The sequence below is a fragment of the Exophiala spinifera genome, assembly GCF_000836115.1.
Source record: "Exophiala spinifera strain CBS 89968 unplaced genomic scaffold supercont1.5, whole genome shotgun sequence".
NCBI lineage: Eukaryota > Fungi > Ascomycota > Eurotiomycetes > Chaetothyriales > Herpotrichiellaceae > Exophiala > Exophiala spinifera.
The window spans coordinates 2,068,542-2,086,349 of record NW_015622517.1 but is presented as its reverse complement, the minus strand read 5'-3'; the positions used below and the strand labels follow the sequence as shown (position 1 = coordinate 2,086,349).

General features: G+C 51.9%; 5 protein-coding genes across 5 annotated transcripts; 3 read left to right on the top strand and 2 right to left on the bottom strand.

Annotated features, from left to right (window-relative positions):
• Positions 1-44: 44 nt before the first annotated feature.
• PV08_07317 (uncharacterized protein) lies at positions 45-1,931 on the top strand (the record flags this gene model as incomplete). Its single annotated transcript, XM_016381647.1, has 1 exon — positions 45-1,931. One exon carries the CDS (start codon positions 45-47, stop codon positions 1,929-1,931), a length of 1,887 nt encoding a protein of 628 aa, XP_016234749.1.
• Positions 1,932-3,171: 1,240 nt separating this feature from the next.
• On the bottom strand, positions 3,172-7,386 carry PV08_07316 (uncharacterized protein; the record flags this gene model as incomplete). Its single annotated transcript, XM_016381646.1, has 1 exon — positions 3,172-7,386. One exon carries the CDS (start codon positions 7,384-7,386, stop codon positions 3,172-3,174), a length of 4,215 nt encoding a protein of 1,404 aa, XP_016234748.1.
• A 3,544-nt stretch (positions 7,387-10,930) lies between these two features.
• On the top strand, positions 10,931-11,656 carry PV08_07315 (uncharacterized protein; the record flags this gene model as incomplete). Its single annotated transcript, XM_016381645.1, has 1 exon — positions 10,931-11,656. The coding sequence occupies one exon, from the start codon at positions 10,931-10,933 to the stop codon at positions 11,654-11,656; it is 726 nt and encodes a 241-aa protein (XP_016234747.1).
• Positions 11,657-11,791: 135 nt separating this feature from the next.
• Positions 11,792-12,983, bottom strand: PV08_07314 (uncharacterized protein; the record flags this gene model as incomplete). Its single annotated transcript, XM_016381644.1, has 3 exons — positions 11,792-12,613; positions 12,673-12,756; positions 12,807-12,983. 3 exons carry the CDS (start codon positions 12,981-12,983, stop codon positions 11,792-11,794), a joined length of 1,083 nt encoding a protein of 360 aa, XP_016234746.1.
• A 740-nt stretch (positions 12,984-13,723) lies between these two features.
• Positions 13,724-17,545, top strand: PV08_07313 (uncharacterized protein; the record flags this gene model as incomplete). Its single annotated transcript, XM_016381643.1, has 1 exon — positions 13,724-17,545. The coding sequence occupies one exon, from the start codon at positions 13,724-13,726 to the stop codon at positions 17,543-17,545; it is 3,822 nt and encodes a 1,273-aa protein (XP_016234745.1).
• Between the last annotated feature and the right edge of the window lie 263 nt (positions 17,546-17,808).

The following is a 17,808-nucleotide window of genomic DNA, read 5'->3' as shown; positions in this document are numbered from 1 at the left end:
TGCCATCACAAGCTCGACGCTTAGGAGAGTCATTTGCTGATGCAATGAAACGTAAACTCGACAACAACGATGCTCCGACCGTCGAGGTACGCGGAAGCCCAGAGGCTGGCGACTCTGGGTCATCCTTTGATACTTTCGGCCTCGATGCTCGACTGATGCAAGCCGTCGCCAAATCCCAATTCTCGACGCCGACGCCTGTTCAAGCTAAAGTAATTCCTCTTGCCCTCGAAGGCAAAGATATACTGGCCAAATCCAAGACTGGTTCCGGTAAAACGGCTGCCTACGTCCTCCCAGTCCTCCAAACCCTCCTTCGGCGCAAGAGAACCGCACCCCAAAAGACTATTTCTACCCTCGTTCTAGTCCCAACAAGAGAACTCGCAGACCAGGTCCACAGGACTTTCAGCACGTTTTCGGCCTTTTGTGCAAAAGAGATCAAGTCTTTGAACTTGACACAGCGAGTCTCCGATGCTGTCCTTCACGCAGTCCTGCAGGATTCTCCAGACATCATTGTCTCCACGCCGAGCAGGGTCATGCAGTGCTTGAACGCAGGCCAGTTGTCACTGGACAACATCAGCCAACTCGTCATCGATGAGGCAGATATTGTACTTTCCTACGGTTACGAAGACGACATGGCTGCCATCTCTGCGGCGATACCTCGTGACGTACAGACGTTCCTTATCAGCGCAACACTAACGCCCGAAGTTGACGAGCTCAAGTCCATGTTCTGTCGCGACGCCGTTGTGGTCAAGATTGACGAAAAGGAAGAAAAGGGGGAAGGAGTGACACAATACGTAGTGCGGTGCGGCGAGGACGAGAAATTCCTACTCATATTTGTCGTTTTCAAGCTCCGCTTGGTTCAGGGGAAGAGTCTCATCTTTGTCGCCGACGTGGACAGGGCTTACAGGCTGAAGCTCTACCTTGAGCAATTCGGGATCAAATCATGTGTTCTCAACGCCGAATTGCCCGTCAACTCTCGACTCCATGTGGTTCAAGAGTTCAATAAAGGACTATACGATATCCTCATTGCAGCAGACGACCAAGAAGTTCTCGGAGGTGTCGTCAAAGGACGACGTTCCAGCAATTCAGAAGAAGGCCAGGAGAATGAAATCAGCGATGAAGAAGACGATGACGAGAACGACGAGGTCAACATCGAAGGCGAAGGCGAAGACAAACCAACTTCTTCCCGACCGACCAAGAAAGTCAAAGTGTCAAATTCTCAAAAAGACTACGGCGTTTCACGAGGTATCGACTTCCAAAACGTCGCGTGCGTCATCAACTTTGACCTCCCGCGCACCTCCAAGTCCTACACGCACCGCATCGGCCGAACCGCGCGCGCCGGCAAAGCAGGCATGGCTCTCTCCTTCGCCGTCCCCTCCGACCTATACGGAAAACACAAGTCCACGAGCATCCCATCCGCGAAGCACGACGAACGAGTGCTCGCGAAGATTACGGCGCGCCAAGCGAAAAAGGGCAACGCCGTGCAGCCGTACAACTTCGACATGGCCCAGGTCGACGCGTTTCGGTACCGCATGAATGATGCCCTACGCGCCGTCACCCGCGCTGCCGTCCACGAGGCCCGCGCGCGCGAGATCAAGCAGGAGCTGATCAAGAGCGAGAAACTCCGCAAGCATTTCGAAGAGAACCCTGACGACCTCCGTCACCTGCGACACGACGGCGAACACGGCGCCGTGGTCCGCCAGCAGTCCCACCTCAAGCATGTCCCGGATTACCTCATGCCTGCGCAGGGCCGCAAGGGCCTGAGTGCCGACGACGTCGGGTTCGTCGGGTTGAACAAGCACAACAAGCACGACGCTAACAGCCGGAACAAGAGAGGCGGCAAGAGCAAGACTCGAAGAGGTGTGCGCGGCGGGAGGAATAAGAACTCAAAGCACGATCCTTTGAAGTCGTTTAGTTCGAAAAAGAAGCATTGAGCGAAATCATGAAATCTGGAAATTTGGAACCCTGTCTGTTTGGTTGTTTGGTTGTCTGCCCTCGGTGTGGAATCCCCTGTCCCCCTATGGGGTACATGAAGGTACACACGTATGTAGGTATCTTGGGTACACACCTGAGTCACCTTGCTGTGTTTCATGCAGTAGATCAGTAGATACTTACCTACCTACGAAATGTGCCGCGTACCTACCGAAAAGCATCCCGCAAACCGATACCTCTGTTCTTCCTGTGAGCTGCTCTTTCAAGTGACCTAGGTACCCAGGTACCCCTGTAGCAGGTAGAAGTTGAAAACGTAATTCTCGACTTTACCTTCGTCTGTCTAGGTACCTTGTCGTCAGAGTCCAGCTACCGTCGGCATGTTCAACAACGTCCACCTACGAGTACCTACCCAGGTACGTCACTTCAATGGCATTTCACGCCTCCCTAGGTACCCGCCTGCCATCAAAGACCGCGGCCGTGAATCTCTGAATTTCAAGGAGGGAGGCTTGAAAATAAAACTAAGGTATCCCGTGTACTTCTGCGCTACACTACCCTGCAGATACAGAGGGAAGCCCACATTTACAGCACCAGGAACAACATACACATATACTTTGCCCGATTGTTCGAGACGAGGCGAGAGGAGACACACAGATATGTATGCATAGATAGATAGATCGTATCGGGCACATAAGGTAGATGCCCTGTAGGTCTGGGTAGGTATGCAATGATACTATGTATACAGACAGGGTCGTGTATTGAATACTTATACACTATCGGCTGCATTTCCCACGGACGTCTCTTGCTCGCCTGTGGTGATGCAATAACGTACATTCATGTTCATCATACCCTGGTCAGGGGTTCATGCTTGTCGTCTGGCGAAATCCAGTGTTCGTAAACATATAAGGCCCTCGTAATACCATGCTTCCATTCGCCCGCCAAAGCATCCAAAGGGTTACCAAGTAGGCGAGCTGGAGCACTAACGTTATAGCATGACCTCTTGAAACACTGTGGACGAATCTATACCTTCCTCCAAAAACAAAAAGGCCGCACCTCCATCATTGTCAGGATCGTAGTGAGGTTTGGCGCTGGGAAGAGGGTATGACATGAGCGTTCACGGTCGAGGGCTCGTGGTATTCGTTCCTGCTCAAGAGTTTCGCTTCGGCCGCACCAACTCCTCAGGGGCTCGTGAAATCGGAAGAAATAGAAAATCACTCTCTTCATTCTACCACGTGCTGAACAAGGTCATGTCGCTGAAGCATTGGATTGTTTTCGAGCCTTTTCGGCTTCAGCAACGGGCTTTTCCTGGCTAGGATGAGTGTCGACCTCAAATGCGTCCTGCTGATCATCGGCGGGTTTGAACCATCCACCCATCTCCCAATTGCCTTTTTCATAAAAACAAGCATTCCGTGCATCCGGGTCAACAATGCCCTTGAGCAATTGGTTCACTCTTTTGAAATCCACTGGCTTCAAGATCCAGCCGTCGAACCCCGTCTGGATGTACTTGTCGCGTTCCTTCTCGACTAACGAAGCCGAGACGGCAAATATGGGGATCCTGCCAATCACGCGAGCTCTGCTCGACAGAGAAGTGCCCAAATGCGTCTTTTCAAAGGAGCGAATCATTTTGGTAGAGCTGAATCCGTCTACAATTGGCATTTGCAGATCCATCAAAATGGCATCGTACGAAGCAGGCTGTTCGCCGTGAGCCGAAGCACACTCTTCGCCATTCACAGTCATATAAGGAGCGTGTCCCAGCTTTTCAAGCCGCTTCTTCATGATCTTGCTGTTGATGGGATCGTCTTCTGCAACCAAGACAGAAAAGTTGTCCGACGAGCCCAGCCTCGACGTTTCCGTCGTGTCGGATGGTGCCCCTATTGACTCCGGGTCTTCGAAAAGCACCTTCGACCCAGTTTTCGATGGCTCGATTCTTTCCGTGTACTCGTCAGGCATCCTAACAGGTCGAAGAGGCGTACCAGAGTCCGCCACTTTTTCCACACCTGGTTGTTTCATGATCGAATGCGGTCTCGGCGTCTGAGGTGAAGATACCGCTCTCAGTCTGGATGGAGACGTCGGTTCCGAAGGTGAGCTTATGTTAGAGCTGGTAGAAGTACGGTTTCCCCTAATAGACCCATCCGATGTATTCGACTTGTCAAAAAGGCGCAGAGGCTCTTGGATTGCGTCGATGAGCCTGTCCGCATCACTTTTCTGGCTAACGTCGCTTTTGGTGCTGATTGCGCTTTTCCCGCTTCTTCCACTCCGAAGGCTGTTGATGCTCTGCGTGCTTCCAGCACTATGCTTTCGAGTCAATGTATTTGCCTCTGTCCGTGATTGTGGACTCCGGTAGATTAGTGTAACTTCGCCATCCTTGGGAGTCGCATCAGTTCCCGTGGTGGAGTGAGACACTGGTGACGGTGGCGAAAGCGCAGCACTCCTAGTGTTCTCGCTTGCATGTTCAGTATTGAAGCTCAGAAGAATGACAAAGCGCGAGCCCCTGCCTTCCTCAGTTTTCACCCGGAGTTGTCCATGCATATGCCGGATTGTTCTAGCCACTACAGCAAGCCCAAGCCCCAATGCCACTTCCGGATTCGCAGAAACTGGTTCAGAGAATTGACTGCTGCCAAGCAGCTTGATGTCCGAAATATCTTCTTCGTAGGTGACTTCTTCTAGTTCTCGAAATAGAGCGTCGACTTTGGCCTGTGACATGCCCACACCAGAGTCCTCGACCACAATTTCTACTTCCGTCTTGTCGTCTTGCGAGGATGTCTCGGATAAAGAAACCTCCACAGTCACTTTCCCTTGGCTTGTGTGTTGAATGGCGTTGGAAATCAGATTCGACACAACCTGTCGCACTCGTCGATGATCACCTACTACTCTCTGCGGCAGGCCAGAAGCGATGGAAACGTGGTACTCCAGATTTTTGCGCTTTGCATCACCAATGAAAGGATCTGTTGCTTCTTTGAGCGCAACGAGGAATTCGAAACTTTCATCTTTTACCAGATTCTGCCCACCTTCCGTCTTGGTAAGGTCCAGCAGATCGTTGATGACATACACCAGAGATTTCGAGGCCGAGTGTGAACGTGCCAAGTTCTCACGTGTATCCTGATCTAACTGTCCTTCTAATGCGATCTCGAGATAATTGATGATCGCATTGAGGGGTGTCCGGACTTCGTGGGCCGAGTTTGCAAGCAGGAGCCGGGTGAGTTGACTGTTTTGTAGCGCAGCCTCCTTCTGGCGCCACACGTCAATAAACTTGCCATATACGAGGCAAAGAACAGATGCGGTTTCGATTTCCTCGTCGGTCCAGTCACGGCAACGGCCTACAATAGTCTCGCTCCAGGCTTTGAAACTCGTTCGAGGTTCAAGGTAGCCTTCGGTGCCCTCCTTGACGAATTTTTCATAGGGATTACCAGCCCACTTGACTTCTTGCAGGACTCCTTTGCGGAAGAACGCAATGAAATCGCCGCCACCGCTGGAGAGTGGAACGTACAACAAACCCGCAAGATATTTCCATCCTGGCTCGTATTGTAGGTCGGGAAAGTCATTTACTATGTCTTGCGAACAGAAAACCGAAGTCATTCTTCTCATCCGTAGATATTCCACCATGGCAAGCACTTCCTGCAGATGCCCTCCAGACCTTCCCATGACTTTAGTTTCGTCGCGTATTGACAGCACGCCAACGTCGGCGTCAAATAGCTTCAGAAGATCTTCAGATGACGCCACGATGTATCCTGACGGATTAGAGGACGAAGATGTTGTGTTGATGAGTTTCCGTGCTTGAAGTCTCGATGCATACGACAGGCGCTCGACATTGCGAGAAGCAGTATCGCCAACGAGGCGGCACATTTTACGGATGGGGAACGAGACCCGCATTCCTTTTGGCCCATACGTATGGCAAGCGATCAGACCCCATAATTCACCGAATGCATTGATCGAGATTGACATTGAAGAGCGGACGGCCATGTTGGCTAGGTATTTAAGGTGGATGGGTGACATTGCTCGGAGATTGGCATGCGTCATGTCGAGAGGCTTCTCCAGGTCTTCCATAGTCCGGCATACCAGTCGAGCCGTCTCGTGGTCGCGATCGTAGAGTAGCCGAACCTTGTTGATCCTGTATAACTCTCTCGCCTGCTTAGGGATGTCCGACGCAGGGAAGTTAAGGCCCTTGTAAAGGTCACGAGTTGCCCTGGGGTCTACCAATTCGGCCACAACACGCCCATTCCAGGCTTGGTCGAATTGGTAAACCATCACTCTGTGGAAGCCCGTGAGCTCCTTCACGATGCCGATCAAGACTTTCAAGAAGATTGGAAGAGTCGGCGCATTGGCTAGTTGCTCTTGCACTTGAGACATGATGTTGAAAACCTCCATAGCGGCCGCTTCAGAACGTTTCTTGCGCGCACTTCGCAAAACACGAAGGGGTTTGCTAATATTGACAGTACTGTCAATAAACTCTTCCTCGGTTGGTTTGCTTCCAAGCGTATCTTCCGGGATCTCTGGAGTGTCGTCGTCTGGCGGTCGCAGGGGATTGATCTTGTCGTCCTCGATCTCGAATTCACATATGATCATCCCAGGATCGCTCTCCGACAGGTGCATTGCACACCAAAGTTTGCGGCTTCTGGCATGAGGAGGCCTGATGGTAAGCATGAATACGTCCGGTCCGTTGGCAACAACATCTCCCTCACCCTCATCGCGAATGAAGTCCAGATGATCCAGAAAATTGTCTGCTTGTTCGTCGCTGAAGATGTCTAAGAACGAAGCGAGCTGGAACAGCTCCTGAGGTGCGTAGCCTATGATCTTGGCCGAGTTTTCACTGACGACTCGTACTATGAACTTTTCTTCCTCTTCGCGCAAGGCAACCAGAAGCCCGAAGCTTTGAACGGCGCCGGGGAGGTGTATGGGTTCGTCCTCGCAGCGCTGCAATGTTTCGCCGTCTCTGCCAGTGATGACTGCGTGGCCACCATCGGTTACTATGTGTTTGAACCGCGCAGTGACCAGAGCTGGCTCTTGCAAAGCGCTCAAGGCGACACCTCCAGATACGCTCGAGACCTCTGACTTTTGTGACTGATCGTCTGTGATCAAAAGATTTGTGACCACTTGGGGATCAAGATGGAAGGCTATCTGATTGTCTGTTGACTGTCGCGGGCGACGCTGCTGTCCCAAAGTGGAGGGCTCTGGCTCTTCCGAGACGGATATTGCCCTCGCCGAGGGCTGACTGGAGGGCGAGCCGGTCAAATCGGCAGTACGGGTTGGCCTTCTTGCCTGGGCAGAGGGTCTAAAGAGAGGAAACCCATACCCCTGCTCGCTCCTGGGCATCGGCGTCGCAGTTGGGTCGATCGTGATGGCGGAGCGAACAGGAAAGACACGGTCAATCGACCCTGGGCTAAGGGCCGAGTTGGCTTCCTCGGAGCGACTCGAGACTGCTGGAGACGTTGGGGCTCCAGTATCGCCAGTATGGGTGTTCATTTCCGATTGGGAATATCCTATTGGAATACATGTTGGCGGTCTTTGAACGGATTGCTTGTTGGGTGAATGTGGATGGTTTTGCCGTTCACGGGGTTTTGGAAATGAAGTATCTGGGGGCGCATGAGTCTCTGTCGGCTCCGACCCATGTACTAAGGCTGGTTTAGACATGGTGCAGGAGGCAATGGATTCAATCCCCGACTTGGGTAGCCAAAGAGGCGGATAGCAATCCGCACCTAGTACCGACTGCCCTCGCGTACAGATATCTCTAAAATATTCACCTGCGATATCACTCGAGTTCGCGCATCCTGGTGGTTTGTAGACTCGAGCGACGTGTGGTCTGTTCCGGTCGCTTGTTCAGTGCTCTTCCCACACTTTTCCATATGCTGAACCACTCCAACAGGCGGGCAGAGCCAGAGGTAGGACAGTGCAACGCGGGGTGGCAATCGAGAGGTATGAGCAGGAGAATCGGCGGGTAGATCGTGTGAGTCGTAGAAATATAGTAACAGGGATGGTGAGGGCTAGAGAAACGAGAAAGACATAACGATGCGTAGGAGTGTTGACCAAGGAGAGGAACGTTGTGGCCAAAAAGCGGGATGGATAGAGTTGTAGAGATGGATCTGGAGTCTGTGGCGCGGGCATCAAGATGCGCATGCATTGAACACGGAGATTGACCAACTGCCTAGGTACCTGCCTCGTGAGCCTTGGGCACTAAAAACTAGAAGGTTTCGGGCGGGGTCCAAGCGTGATCGGATGCCCGTACCGCCTAAAAGCATCCTCCATCCTGTTCTTCAGGAGGTTCCCGGAGGACGTGGCTTCAGGGCCATGTTCCCCACCACATTTCACGAGGTACCTCCAAGGCAAGTACCAACAAACCAAAGTGTTTACGAGCATCTTTGTACAACGTTCCCTTCGCCTATCAACAGACGGCAGCAACACTCCTACTTCGCAAGCTGCCGGCCACTCATCGCCTATCTCAGACAATGAGGCGCTACACAAGGTGACAGCAGGGTGGGCACTGTACTCGTACTCCGTGCTCTACCACGACTTCTTTCTGGCTTTCTGCCCGTCTACATAGTTGATCCCTCCACTACGAGAGTTAGCACTGACATGAGCTCTAGATGAAATACCCACCTCCTCAACGAATGGTACGGAGGCATCGTTGCGAAAAGCGTCGAGCCGTCGTCGTTGATCGGCAGATCTTCGTCTCGCAAGACAAGGCCTTTCGGCAGAAATCCAATCCACCTACAACGCCCTTGTGCGCTGCACATCATTTTCCGTGGCAGGGGTGCCGCCACCCTGGATAGCCTTGAGAAGATGTTCATTCGGGTGGAATGTGCCCGAGGCTGATCCAACCCAAGCGTCCGGATGTGAACGGGGTGTGGGAGCGCAGCACATTGGCATGCCGCATGACGCTGTGGTCAGCCATAGATGCAGCCACCTGCGTAGTTGACAGAAGAAGCCAACAAAACTTGAAAATCGGAGGCCGCTTATAGGCTACTCGTACAACTCCGTACTGTACCACTGGCGAGTGGCTGCGATCTGAGCTAAAGAGGCGAATGAGATTCCCATTGTCCTAAACATGCAATTCCTTATGTAAGGCCTGAGATTCCCATTTCCTCGGAATCGAGGCCCCTGGGCAGAACCGAGTCACCGAGCTACTGGTACTCGTACGAGAGGCGCCATGATTATCAAGCATCGCCAGCCTTTTGACAATTACTCCCTTCCCATGGAAATTATCGAGGCAAAAGTCTACTGGTCATCATGGCGCTCTGGCTGCGACGCACGAGTTTAACTGCCCGCCACTCGAATCGCCTAAACTCAATACCCGGCCCAGGCTGTTGGTGCTGCAGATTTTGCCAAACTTTCGCGGCTAGCTGAGCCGACACTCCATCTCCCTGTCGGTTACATAATGGATATATTCAAGGGAGAAATCCAGCCAGCTCGAGTACGGATATAAAGATTTCATGTCAGCCTAGCCAAGCTACTCAAACGAGACATGTGATACACCGACCATCGTTGCAGGTGGAGAGCTTATATTGCCAGCAAATGTCGACGATCGTCAAGCAACCGCACAAGTACCCAATCAAGAATGCGTGGCTTTCTCTCTGTCCCTAGGGAAGTTATCATGGCCACCGACAATGCGAATCAAACATTCAACGAGATCCCAAATGGAGATGTCCAGACTCGTAACGTACTTTTGCTTCCATTCCTGTAAGTATACGTGACAAATAATGGTGGGCCGGGTAACACAGCAGTGTATCTTCTTCATCTTCGTCAGCCTAACTACAGGATAGATTATTCGTCGAGGTCAGGGACCAGTCCTCTCTCGATCGAACGCACAAGGATTCTACCCAACACTATCACAGTAAGGTATTTCGACAAGCCAGGGAGCCAGTCTGTCGTGCACACGGCATTGTCGCACCGACGACGTCTGAACGAACTATGTCGAGACCGCAGGAGACGCTTTACAGCTGAGTTGTATTCCACCCGCATCCTGGATTAGGCTTACTGGTACCGGTTATCTTGGAAAGATGAATGGGTATGCATATGATGACCGGTAGCTGAGGTCGTAAACGAGACTCGGATACTTGGATGGCTTACTCCCACGCCACGGTTGGGTATTTGAGAATCACATTTGTAGTCACAGCTGCTGGCCCGGCGAAAACATTCTTGAAACTTGGCATTAACTGAGTGCGCCGCATAGTCCTCGAGTCGTCAGTCGAGTACGACATTGTCTGCAGTGTTTGGTGGCATCGTGCGACCGTTCAGACTTGGCTTTACTGATGAAGTCAGTGTATCACAATGATGTTTGGATGGTCTCGGTTTGATTAGACGTCATGGGCCTTCATAGGTAGGTGGGTAGATAAGTCGCGATACACTGGCATCAATATTGGCTCCTTACACCGGGTTTTTTTGGCCGTACCGGTTTCTGTCTTGACAATGGTGGACGATCAACTAGGACGTCTTATATTCAGAGGTAGGTGAGGAAGGTAGCTACTGTGCGCTTTGAAATACTAGTGCAGGATCTCTCGGTTCACAAAAGTCTGGCCGGATCTTATGTTTTTCCGGCAGAACATCCGATCTTGGCGCGCTCGTGAGTCTCGCGGTGAGTCGGTCGCTCCGCTGGCGCGGCACAGCACGAGCATCAGGTAAACGCTGGGCTGAAATTTAAACCTGGGGTAATTCTAGGTAGCTAGATCCTGACCATCGGACGTTCCTTTTTTTCGACCCGGTTGCGTGATTTTTACCCTTTTTTCTCTCTCTCCCTCTGCATGTTCTGTGCGGTGTTTCCGGCTACCGACAGCTACAGCGAGTCCAGCAACCAATCAAGCACATACGCTGGTGGCACGGCGACTTCTTTCCCTTTCTGCACGTTTTGAATGTTTTCAGACTTGGGAACCCTGGTGGGAGCTTGAAAAGTGGGCACTCATCTTCTCGGGGTCTAGACCCTTGCACACAGACGACCCTGGCTAATAGCATATCTCTTATCACTGACAATAGGTATACGATTACGGAGTGCAGGACGAGGTTTCTGAGATTCAACATGTCTTCCGGAGACCGTGACGACAAGTACATCCATCCGGCTGAATACCCTAGTCTATCCGAACAAGAAGCCAGCGTCGTGAGAAAGATCTACGACTTCACCGAACGGTATTTCCAAGATCCGCGCTTCGACGCGTCCCACGACTTCGGCCATGTCAGAAGGGTCGTCAACAATGCCCTCTCCATTCTCACGGCGGAAGAAGACGAGCGGAGACGCAGGGGCACGCTGGCCTTGAACCCCATGAACGTGATTCTGGGCGCCTTGCTCCACGACGTCGAGGACAAGAAGTACACCGTTTCCGCCGAAAATCAAGGATCGTCGTCAGCTCCGTCGCCCCTCATCAGGGCCCTAGTCGACGCTGGCATGTCCCTGGACTATGCGGAGCAGATGCGGGTGCTCGTCGAGGGCGTGTCATACTCTTCTGAAGTCAAGAATCCGCAGCGCGTCATCGATTTGATCGAGGTGATTCCGGAATTGGCCATCGTTCAAGATGCGGATAGGCTCGATGCCATTGGGGCGATAGGGATCGGTCGGTGTTTTACCTTTGGCGGCGCCAAGGGTGCCAGAAGTCTGGACGACTCGATTGAGCATTTCCACGACAAGTTGCTCAAACTCGAGAGTATGATGAAGACACCAGCGGGAAGGGTGTTGGCCGCAGAGAGATCTCGTCGGATCCGCGAATTTGTCGGCTGGTGGAAGGACGAGGCAGGGCAGTCAATAGCCTGAAGGCTCGGAGAAGTTGAGTTGAATGTACCGCAACCTACGGCAGCACAACAGTAACTCTCTTCTACCAGCAATTTTCCAAATGCAACAATACAGACCGGGATGGCAGAGCTCCGGGCGGGCACTCTACTCATATTTTCAAGTCTCCTCAGCCTCACCTGGCTCGCCTAATTCCTCGCCCGCCTGCTCTAGTGGATCAGAGTGTTCCTGGCCAGTCGACTGTGGCGTCACTCCAGCAGAACCCGTCCTTGGTGGAGGCGCGACAGGTGTACCCTTTCGAGACGACACATAGTCCTGCTCCGCGCTCTTCTTGGCCCCTTCGGCAAACATATCTTCGAATCCACCTCTTGGGGAAATGGCACCGTGATGTCTTCCCTTCTTTACTCGAGAAGGAGCTGGTCCTGTCGGAGGTGCTGCGTTAGGGTTCATCATCGGCGGTGGCGGTATGTTCGGGTTGACCATCGGTGGCGGAGGGAGATCTTGGGCAGGGGCTGGCTGGAAGGTATTCGAAGAGTCTGCAACGTGTCCAGTGTCCGCGTCAAATAGATTCTCTCCTGGCGCTTGAACTTCCTCGCCCAGTCCTATTGGGAGGCGATGTAGCGCGCCAAATCCAAGCACAGCGCCGAGCGCACCTTCACCACCCCATCCTCTTCGGGGCACCAGTTCGACTTCTCTTACCACATCAAATTCCGAGTTGTAGACCCATAGCACTAGACTTCTGTTGAGGTGATCTTCGACCAGTTCGCCCAAAGCTGCTTCTCCCTTCAGCGTACCGCTCGGCGAGCCAAGAATGTAGTCGCTGTGTGGGAGGAGGCCGGCCTGGTGAGCTGGAGAGAGAGGGGACGGGATCGTCAGGACATGCCAGATGTTATGTGTAGAGTTGAGCGGTGCGAGCTGGAGACTGAGGCCTAATGAGCCATCAGGCGGCACCGGGACCGTGAGAGTATGTGTTCTTTGACCCTGCAGTACACCGTCAGGAATGCCGGACATGGAGAGAGCGTCCATAGCCTTGTGCGTACCTTTGCACTCCACAGGTCTAATGAGCAGTATGAACCGGCGCAGTTGCGGACCTCCTGCGCGAACAGATTTGGGTCGGGAGAGTCCTTGCGAGCGGTCAGTATGGGTCATCATGTCTCAGAGGAGTGCCAGTTACTATGAGATGGCCATTGATCCCAATGATAAAGTCGAACCACGGCTCCAGGTGCAGGTCCTTGTTCGTGTTCTTCAAGACCTGGAAACCGTACGAGCTGTCGGAAGGTCCTTGCTCTCCTGGCCTTGACACGGGCTCTCCGTCGAGACGAGCAATGAAGCGATTCAGAGCCCCGAACATTTTGGTTACTTTCCACTACTCTCAAGAGCTCGTAGGCAATGAGTGGAAATCTAGTGTGGTTGCTGGAAACTGGCCCGACACGACACGACACGTATGTTTGTCGCCGAGAACGCGCCGTAGAAAGACTCCTCCTGAGGTGGCAGAACGTCATGCTACAAACAACGCCTTCAAATTTCTCAAACTCTCCCACATGTCGACTCACAGTCCCGATCTTGAGGTCTATCTCGGGACTCAAAGACATACTATACACCCGCATATGACCATATGTCGTACTTCAAAAAGAACGCGAAGAGCTTGTTGAAACAGAATCCCGTGGCGATGAGAGTCCCGTGTAGGGGATACTGTGAGTTTCAACACCCGCCACAGCCTCAAGTTAGAAACAGAGGCCTTCTTTCAGACCCAAATGCGTCTGCTACAAGTTGACATGGGCCTCGGCCAAATTGCCTCTGTATTGTTTCACCCCATCTCTCTACCTTGCTTGTTGAAGTTGCTCTGCTGCTTCAGCAGCTTTGAAGCGAGTGACTTGGTTGGCTGGATTTATGACCGAGGACCTACTTGACGCACTCGCAGCTTGTCGATCCTTTTAATGCTACTTACCAGGTAAGTAACACTCGTCTCGGCCTTTACTCAAGAATAGCAACCGCAGATTAAGCGCCCAAGCATGGGCCAGACACACCCGGCTGCCGCGTTTGGCGCTGGATCATGACCCGCAGGCCACTTGACCTTGAGAGATGGTACAAATGCCTCGCTACGCCGCAATCCCTGGGGACGTCGGTGCACATTCACAACAAACATTATCGCTCGACGGTCGATCGATGGGCAAGTCTTGGAATTTGCCGGCACTACGTTTCCGGGGTCGAAATGCAGACCAAAGGCCCAATCGGGAAAACTCACAGCAAAAGAGTTATGGACCGTCGATGTGGAATTCGTTATGGCTTTCGACTACTGTCTTGAGTGCGGTTACTGGCCTTTATGCGCTCTTGATTGTTGTACTGCTGTTTATCTGGAACTACATCAATCGAAATGCGGGTATCCCCCTCATCACAAGCGATCACTATTCATGGACTTACGGGCCGACTGCATTGCTGGTCATTGTGGTCGCAGTTTGGCGACAAGTTGACTATCATTGCAAAGCGATTGCCCCGTGGGCTACCCTTAGTCAAGAGCCATTAAAAGGCTCGTCGAACATTCTTCTGGATTACGTCTCACCAATTCAAGTCTTCAGCTTGTACAAGTCCGTTTCCGGCAAGCATCATACCGTCACGGCTGGCATCTTAGGATTCATATTGTTGAAGCTTATAGTCGTTCTCTCAACTGGCTTGTTCGTGGCGGCCCCCAAGCTCATTCTGCAAGCCGATGTGGATCTGGTGCAATACACCACTTTCAATGGATCACTATTTAATTCATCTGCAATTTCTCCAACACTCAACGATTCTTCTTTGGTTTATACAGCCTTCGGTATCCTGTCGAGAGGTCTGGCTTATACCGACGGAACCTACCAAGGTCTTGTATATGAGAGATTTGGACCTCCTGCAAACTCTCTACGGGGAATTGAAACAATCACAGCGACAGTGGATGCTCTAATCCCATCGTTTGAGTGCCAGTCTGCTCCCTTTTCTATCAAGCTGCAGCCAGCAAATTCCACAGACCCGCACCCAGCCGACAGCATACAATTACAATTTGAAGAATGTCAACTCCTAGGTGATGGTACTCCGGTATATGTTCTTAACCCTCGACTCTTCAGCTGTCCCTCTCGTCAGCTGAGCCCTTTAGTGCAAAGGATGGATTGCTTCAACGAATCTGATTCAAGAACAGCAGATAATTGGCAGCTTCTCACCCTGGCTGACCTCCGGTACAATCAGACTCTGCAAAACTCCTCATCCCCAGTCACGTTGGGAGACAGTATTACCGCTACTTCTTGGTCCACCTCGGTAAACGCTGTCGTCGGTATAGCATGTCGATCCGTATATGCAATGGAGAGAGTCAACGTCACCTATGACTACTCGCAGACCCCAGCAAACATCACGGTTACTCGTCTTGAGCCCGGCGTGAATCGCACAATGGCTGGGTTTTCAAACTTTGATCTTGGGAAATTGTTTACCGCATCTCTATCAGCAGCAGCTTCGATGTTTGGAAATTTGAACTTCGATTCTTATGCTGAAGAGTATCCAAATACAATGTTCAAGGTAATGGCTGCCGCTGTGGGTGGTGGATACGAGACGCTTCTTGACGAGAACAACATGACAAAAGCGGCAGAAATTGTCTTTCAAGCCGTTGCTGTTCAAATCTTAAGCAAGTACCTCACTCAGGAGGTCGACAGCCCTCTCCAGGGGCAAGCCGCTCACCAGGAGGAAAGGCTCCAATTGAACGATCTTTCCCTCTGGTTAATGGTCTCAGGTCTCGTTATTATGATGTCCCTTGCTGGTTTCGTTCTCTGGAAGCGGCCCAAAGACATCGTGGCCCGAGATCCAGACCAACTCCTTTTCACTGCATTGCTTCTGCAACCGAGTCGTAGAGCTCGAAAGATCCTGAGTCGTTGCTGCACGCTGTCCGAAACCAGCATGCTAGCACAGCTGGACAATCACAAATTTGCTATCAGCACAGACGTTGAGGAACAGAAGTCATTCTTGCTCGCCTCTGATCCGTTAACTGATATTACTACGCCTGACCAAAACTCGCAGCCAAAGTGGTGGAAACCTCTTGGTGCCCGGTGGTTCTTCGTCTTAACCACTCTTCTACTACCACTCGCAGTCATCGGGACCCTTGAAGCTCTTCAGGTGTCATCAGACAGCCATAACGGTATCGCTACTGTTTCTGCTCAGGACTCTCTGTCATCCAAAACATTGACCCGATATCTTCCAGCTTTAGTGATGCTACTTTCCGCAACACTCTTCAACTCTGTCGATTTCAACATAGCTGTTCTTGCGCCTTACAATGCTTTAAAATCTGGAGCTCGGACTCCTCAGGCAAGTATCATGTCCAACGTCATCGGGCTAGTTGCCCCCTACGCAATTTGGCAGTCGCTTAGACGCCGGTACTGGGGTGCAGCACTTTCAGGAACTGCAGCAATCTTCGGTAGCGTCTTGACTATTATCAGCTCTGGACTCTACACCGTTGATTTTGTACCAACAACGTCGCCGATGCAAGTCCAGAGGACTGATTCCTTTCAAACAACATGGCAGAACAGTGCTCTTAACGACAGTGGAGCTGCCGTGTTGACAAGCTTGACGGAAAGCTCCAATCTGACGTTTCCACAGTTCACCTTCGATGAGCTTGCTCTACCTGGACTTCAGGCAGCGGGTGATCCGCCAACGTTTTCCAAACAGGGTCAAGCAACTTTAAGCCTTAGAACCAGTGCTCTACGCGCGTCTTTGAACTGCACTACTCTGTCCACTGCACAGTTCAACGTCTCGACGTTCTACAATCCAACTTCGGGACCCAGCGCAAGTGTCAGTGCAACGTTTACCCTTCCAGAAGAGTGTCCGTATGGTGGATTTGGGGGCAACATGACCATCATGGAGATCAACAAAGACTGGCAACTACCATTCGTACAGAATTCGAGCTATGTGGCCAGTATGCTTGACGTTCACGTTGGGCCATTCGATCCTGTTCTTGCTTCAAGCTCGGGGGAGCTAGCACCAGCGGCCCAGCAAGACAACCCACCTGGATGTCCATCGCTTGCTTTCATTTATGGCTACGTTGACGTGAACGACGACTCTCGAAACACAATCACCACCCGTGTATGCTACCAGCAGATGCAACAAGTGCCAGTACATCTATGGCTGAGCGTCCCAGACCTCGATATTTCCCCGGGCCATCCCCCAACTCTTGACGAGAGCGACCCCGTCCTTCTCAAGAGCGGACAGAACGGAGAAACCGGCTTTCCCTACCGCCTCGAGGTTCATATGGATAACGAGCTATCGCTTTACAACCAGACGCAATTCGCACCGTCTAGTATTTCTCAGTCGACAATCGACGCGTTCTTTCAAGGCGTGCTATTCGGGAGAGCACCCATCCCAGAAGCCTGGCTCGCAGACTCGGCGCGCTCCGACGAAGTGGTCTCGGCCATTCAGGCCTTCTACCGCCGGTACATGGCTCAAGCTATATCTAGCAACATGCGCGTGCCCACCGCCGCTGCGGACGCGCCGCTTCTCACAGGCAACGTTACTACGCCAATGGGTACTCTCCGCGTTCATCAGAACAAGCCGTCCAAACTGGCCCTGCAGATCATACTGGGTGTCATGACTCTCTGTGGCGCGCTGGCCATCTGGCTCGCGCCGCCCAGGGATGTGGTGCCGCATAATCCATGCTCCATCGCCGGCAGCATGGTTGTTTGGGCCGGAAGTCGGTTCTGTGAATCTCCGAAGCTCGAAACGTTCCCGGACCAAGACAGACCCGTCCTACCGGATGGCGCTGTGCATATGAGCAACAAGAAACTGATGGGCAGCGGAGCATTGGATAGTTGGATGTTCAAGTTGGGTTGGTGGGACCGTAATGATGGGACGCGAAGATATGGAATCGATGCTGTGATGAAAGAGTCTCGTTGGACTGATGATTATTGACTGTTGCGGAATTAAGGGCACACATAGCTGTTAGTAGCCTGTATATAATCGTCCTGTGTTCGTCCTTGTATAGACACGTTTTATGGAGCTCGAAGCATGGTACTCCGTATGAGATCCGTACAACACGAAAGCATAGCTTGTATGTTTTGAATTGAAAACTTTGAACATTTGCTACATAACGTCTTTTCCTTTTGTCGTTAAATGCCATTTCAAATCGTTCAGAAATCCACAGTGTGGAAATTTTGAGTACATGTTTTCAAGAT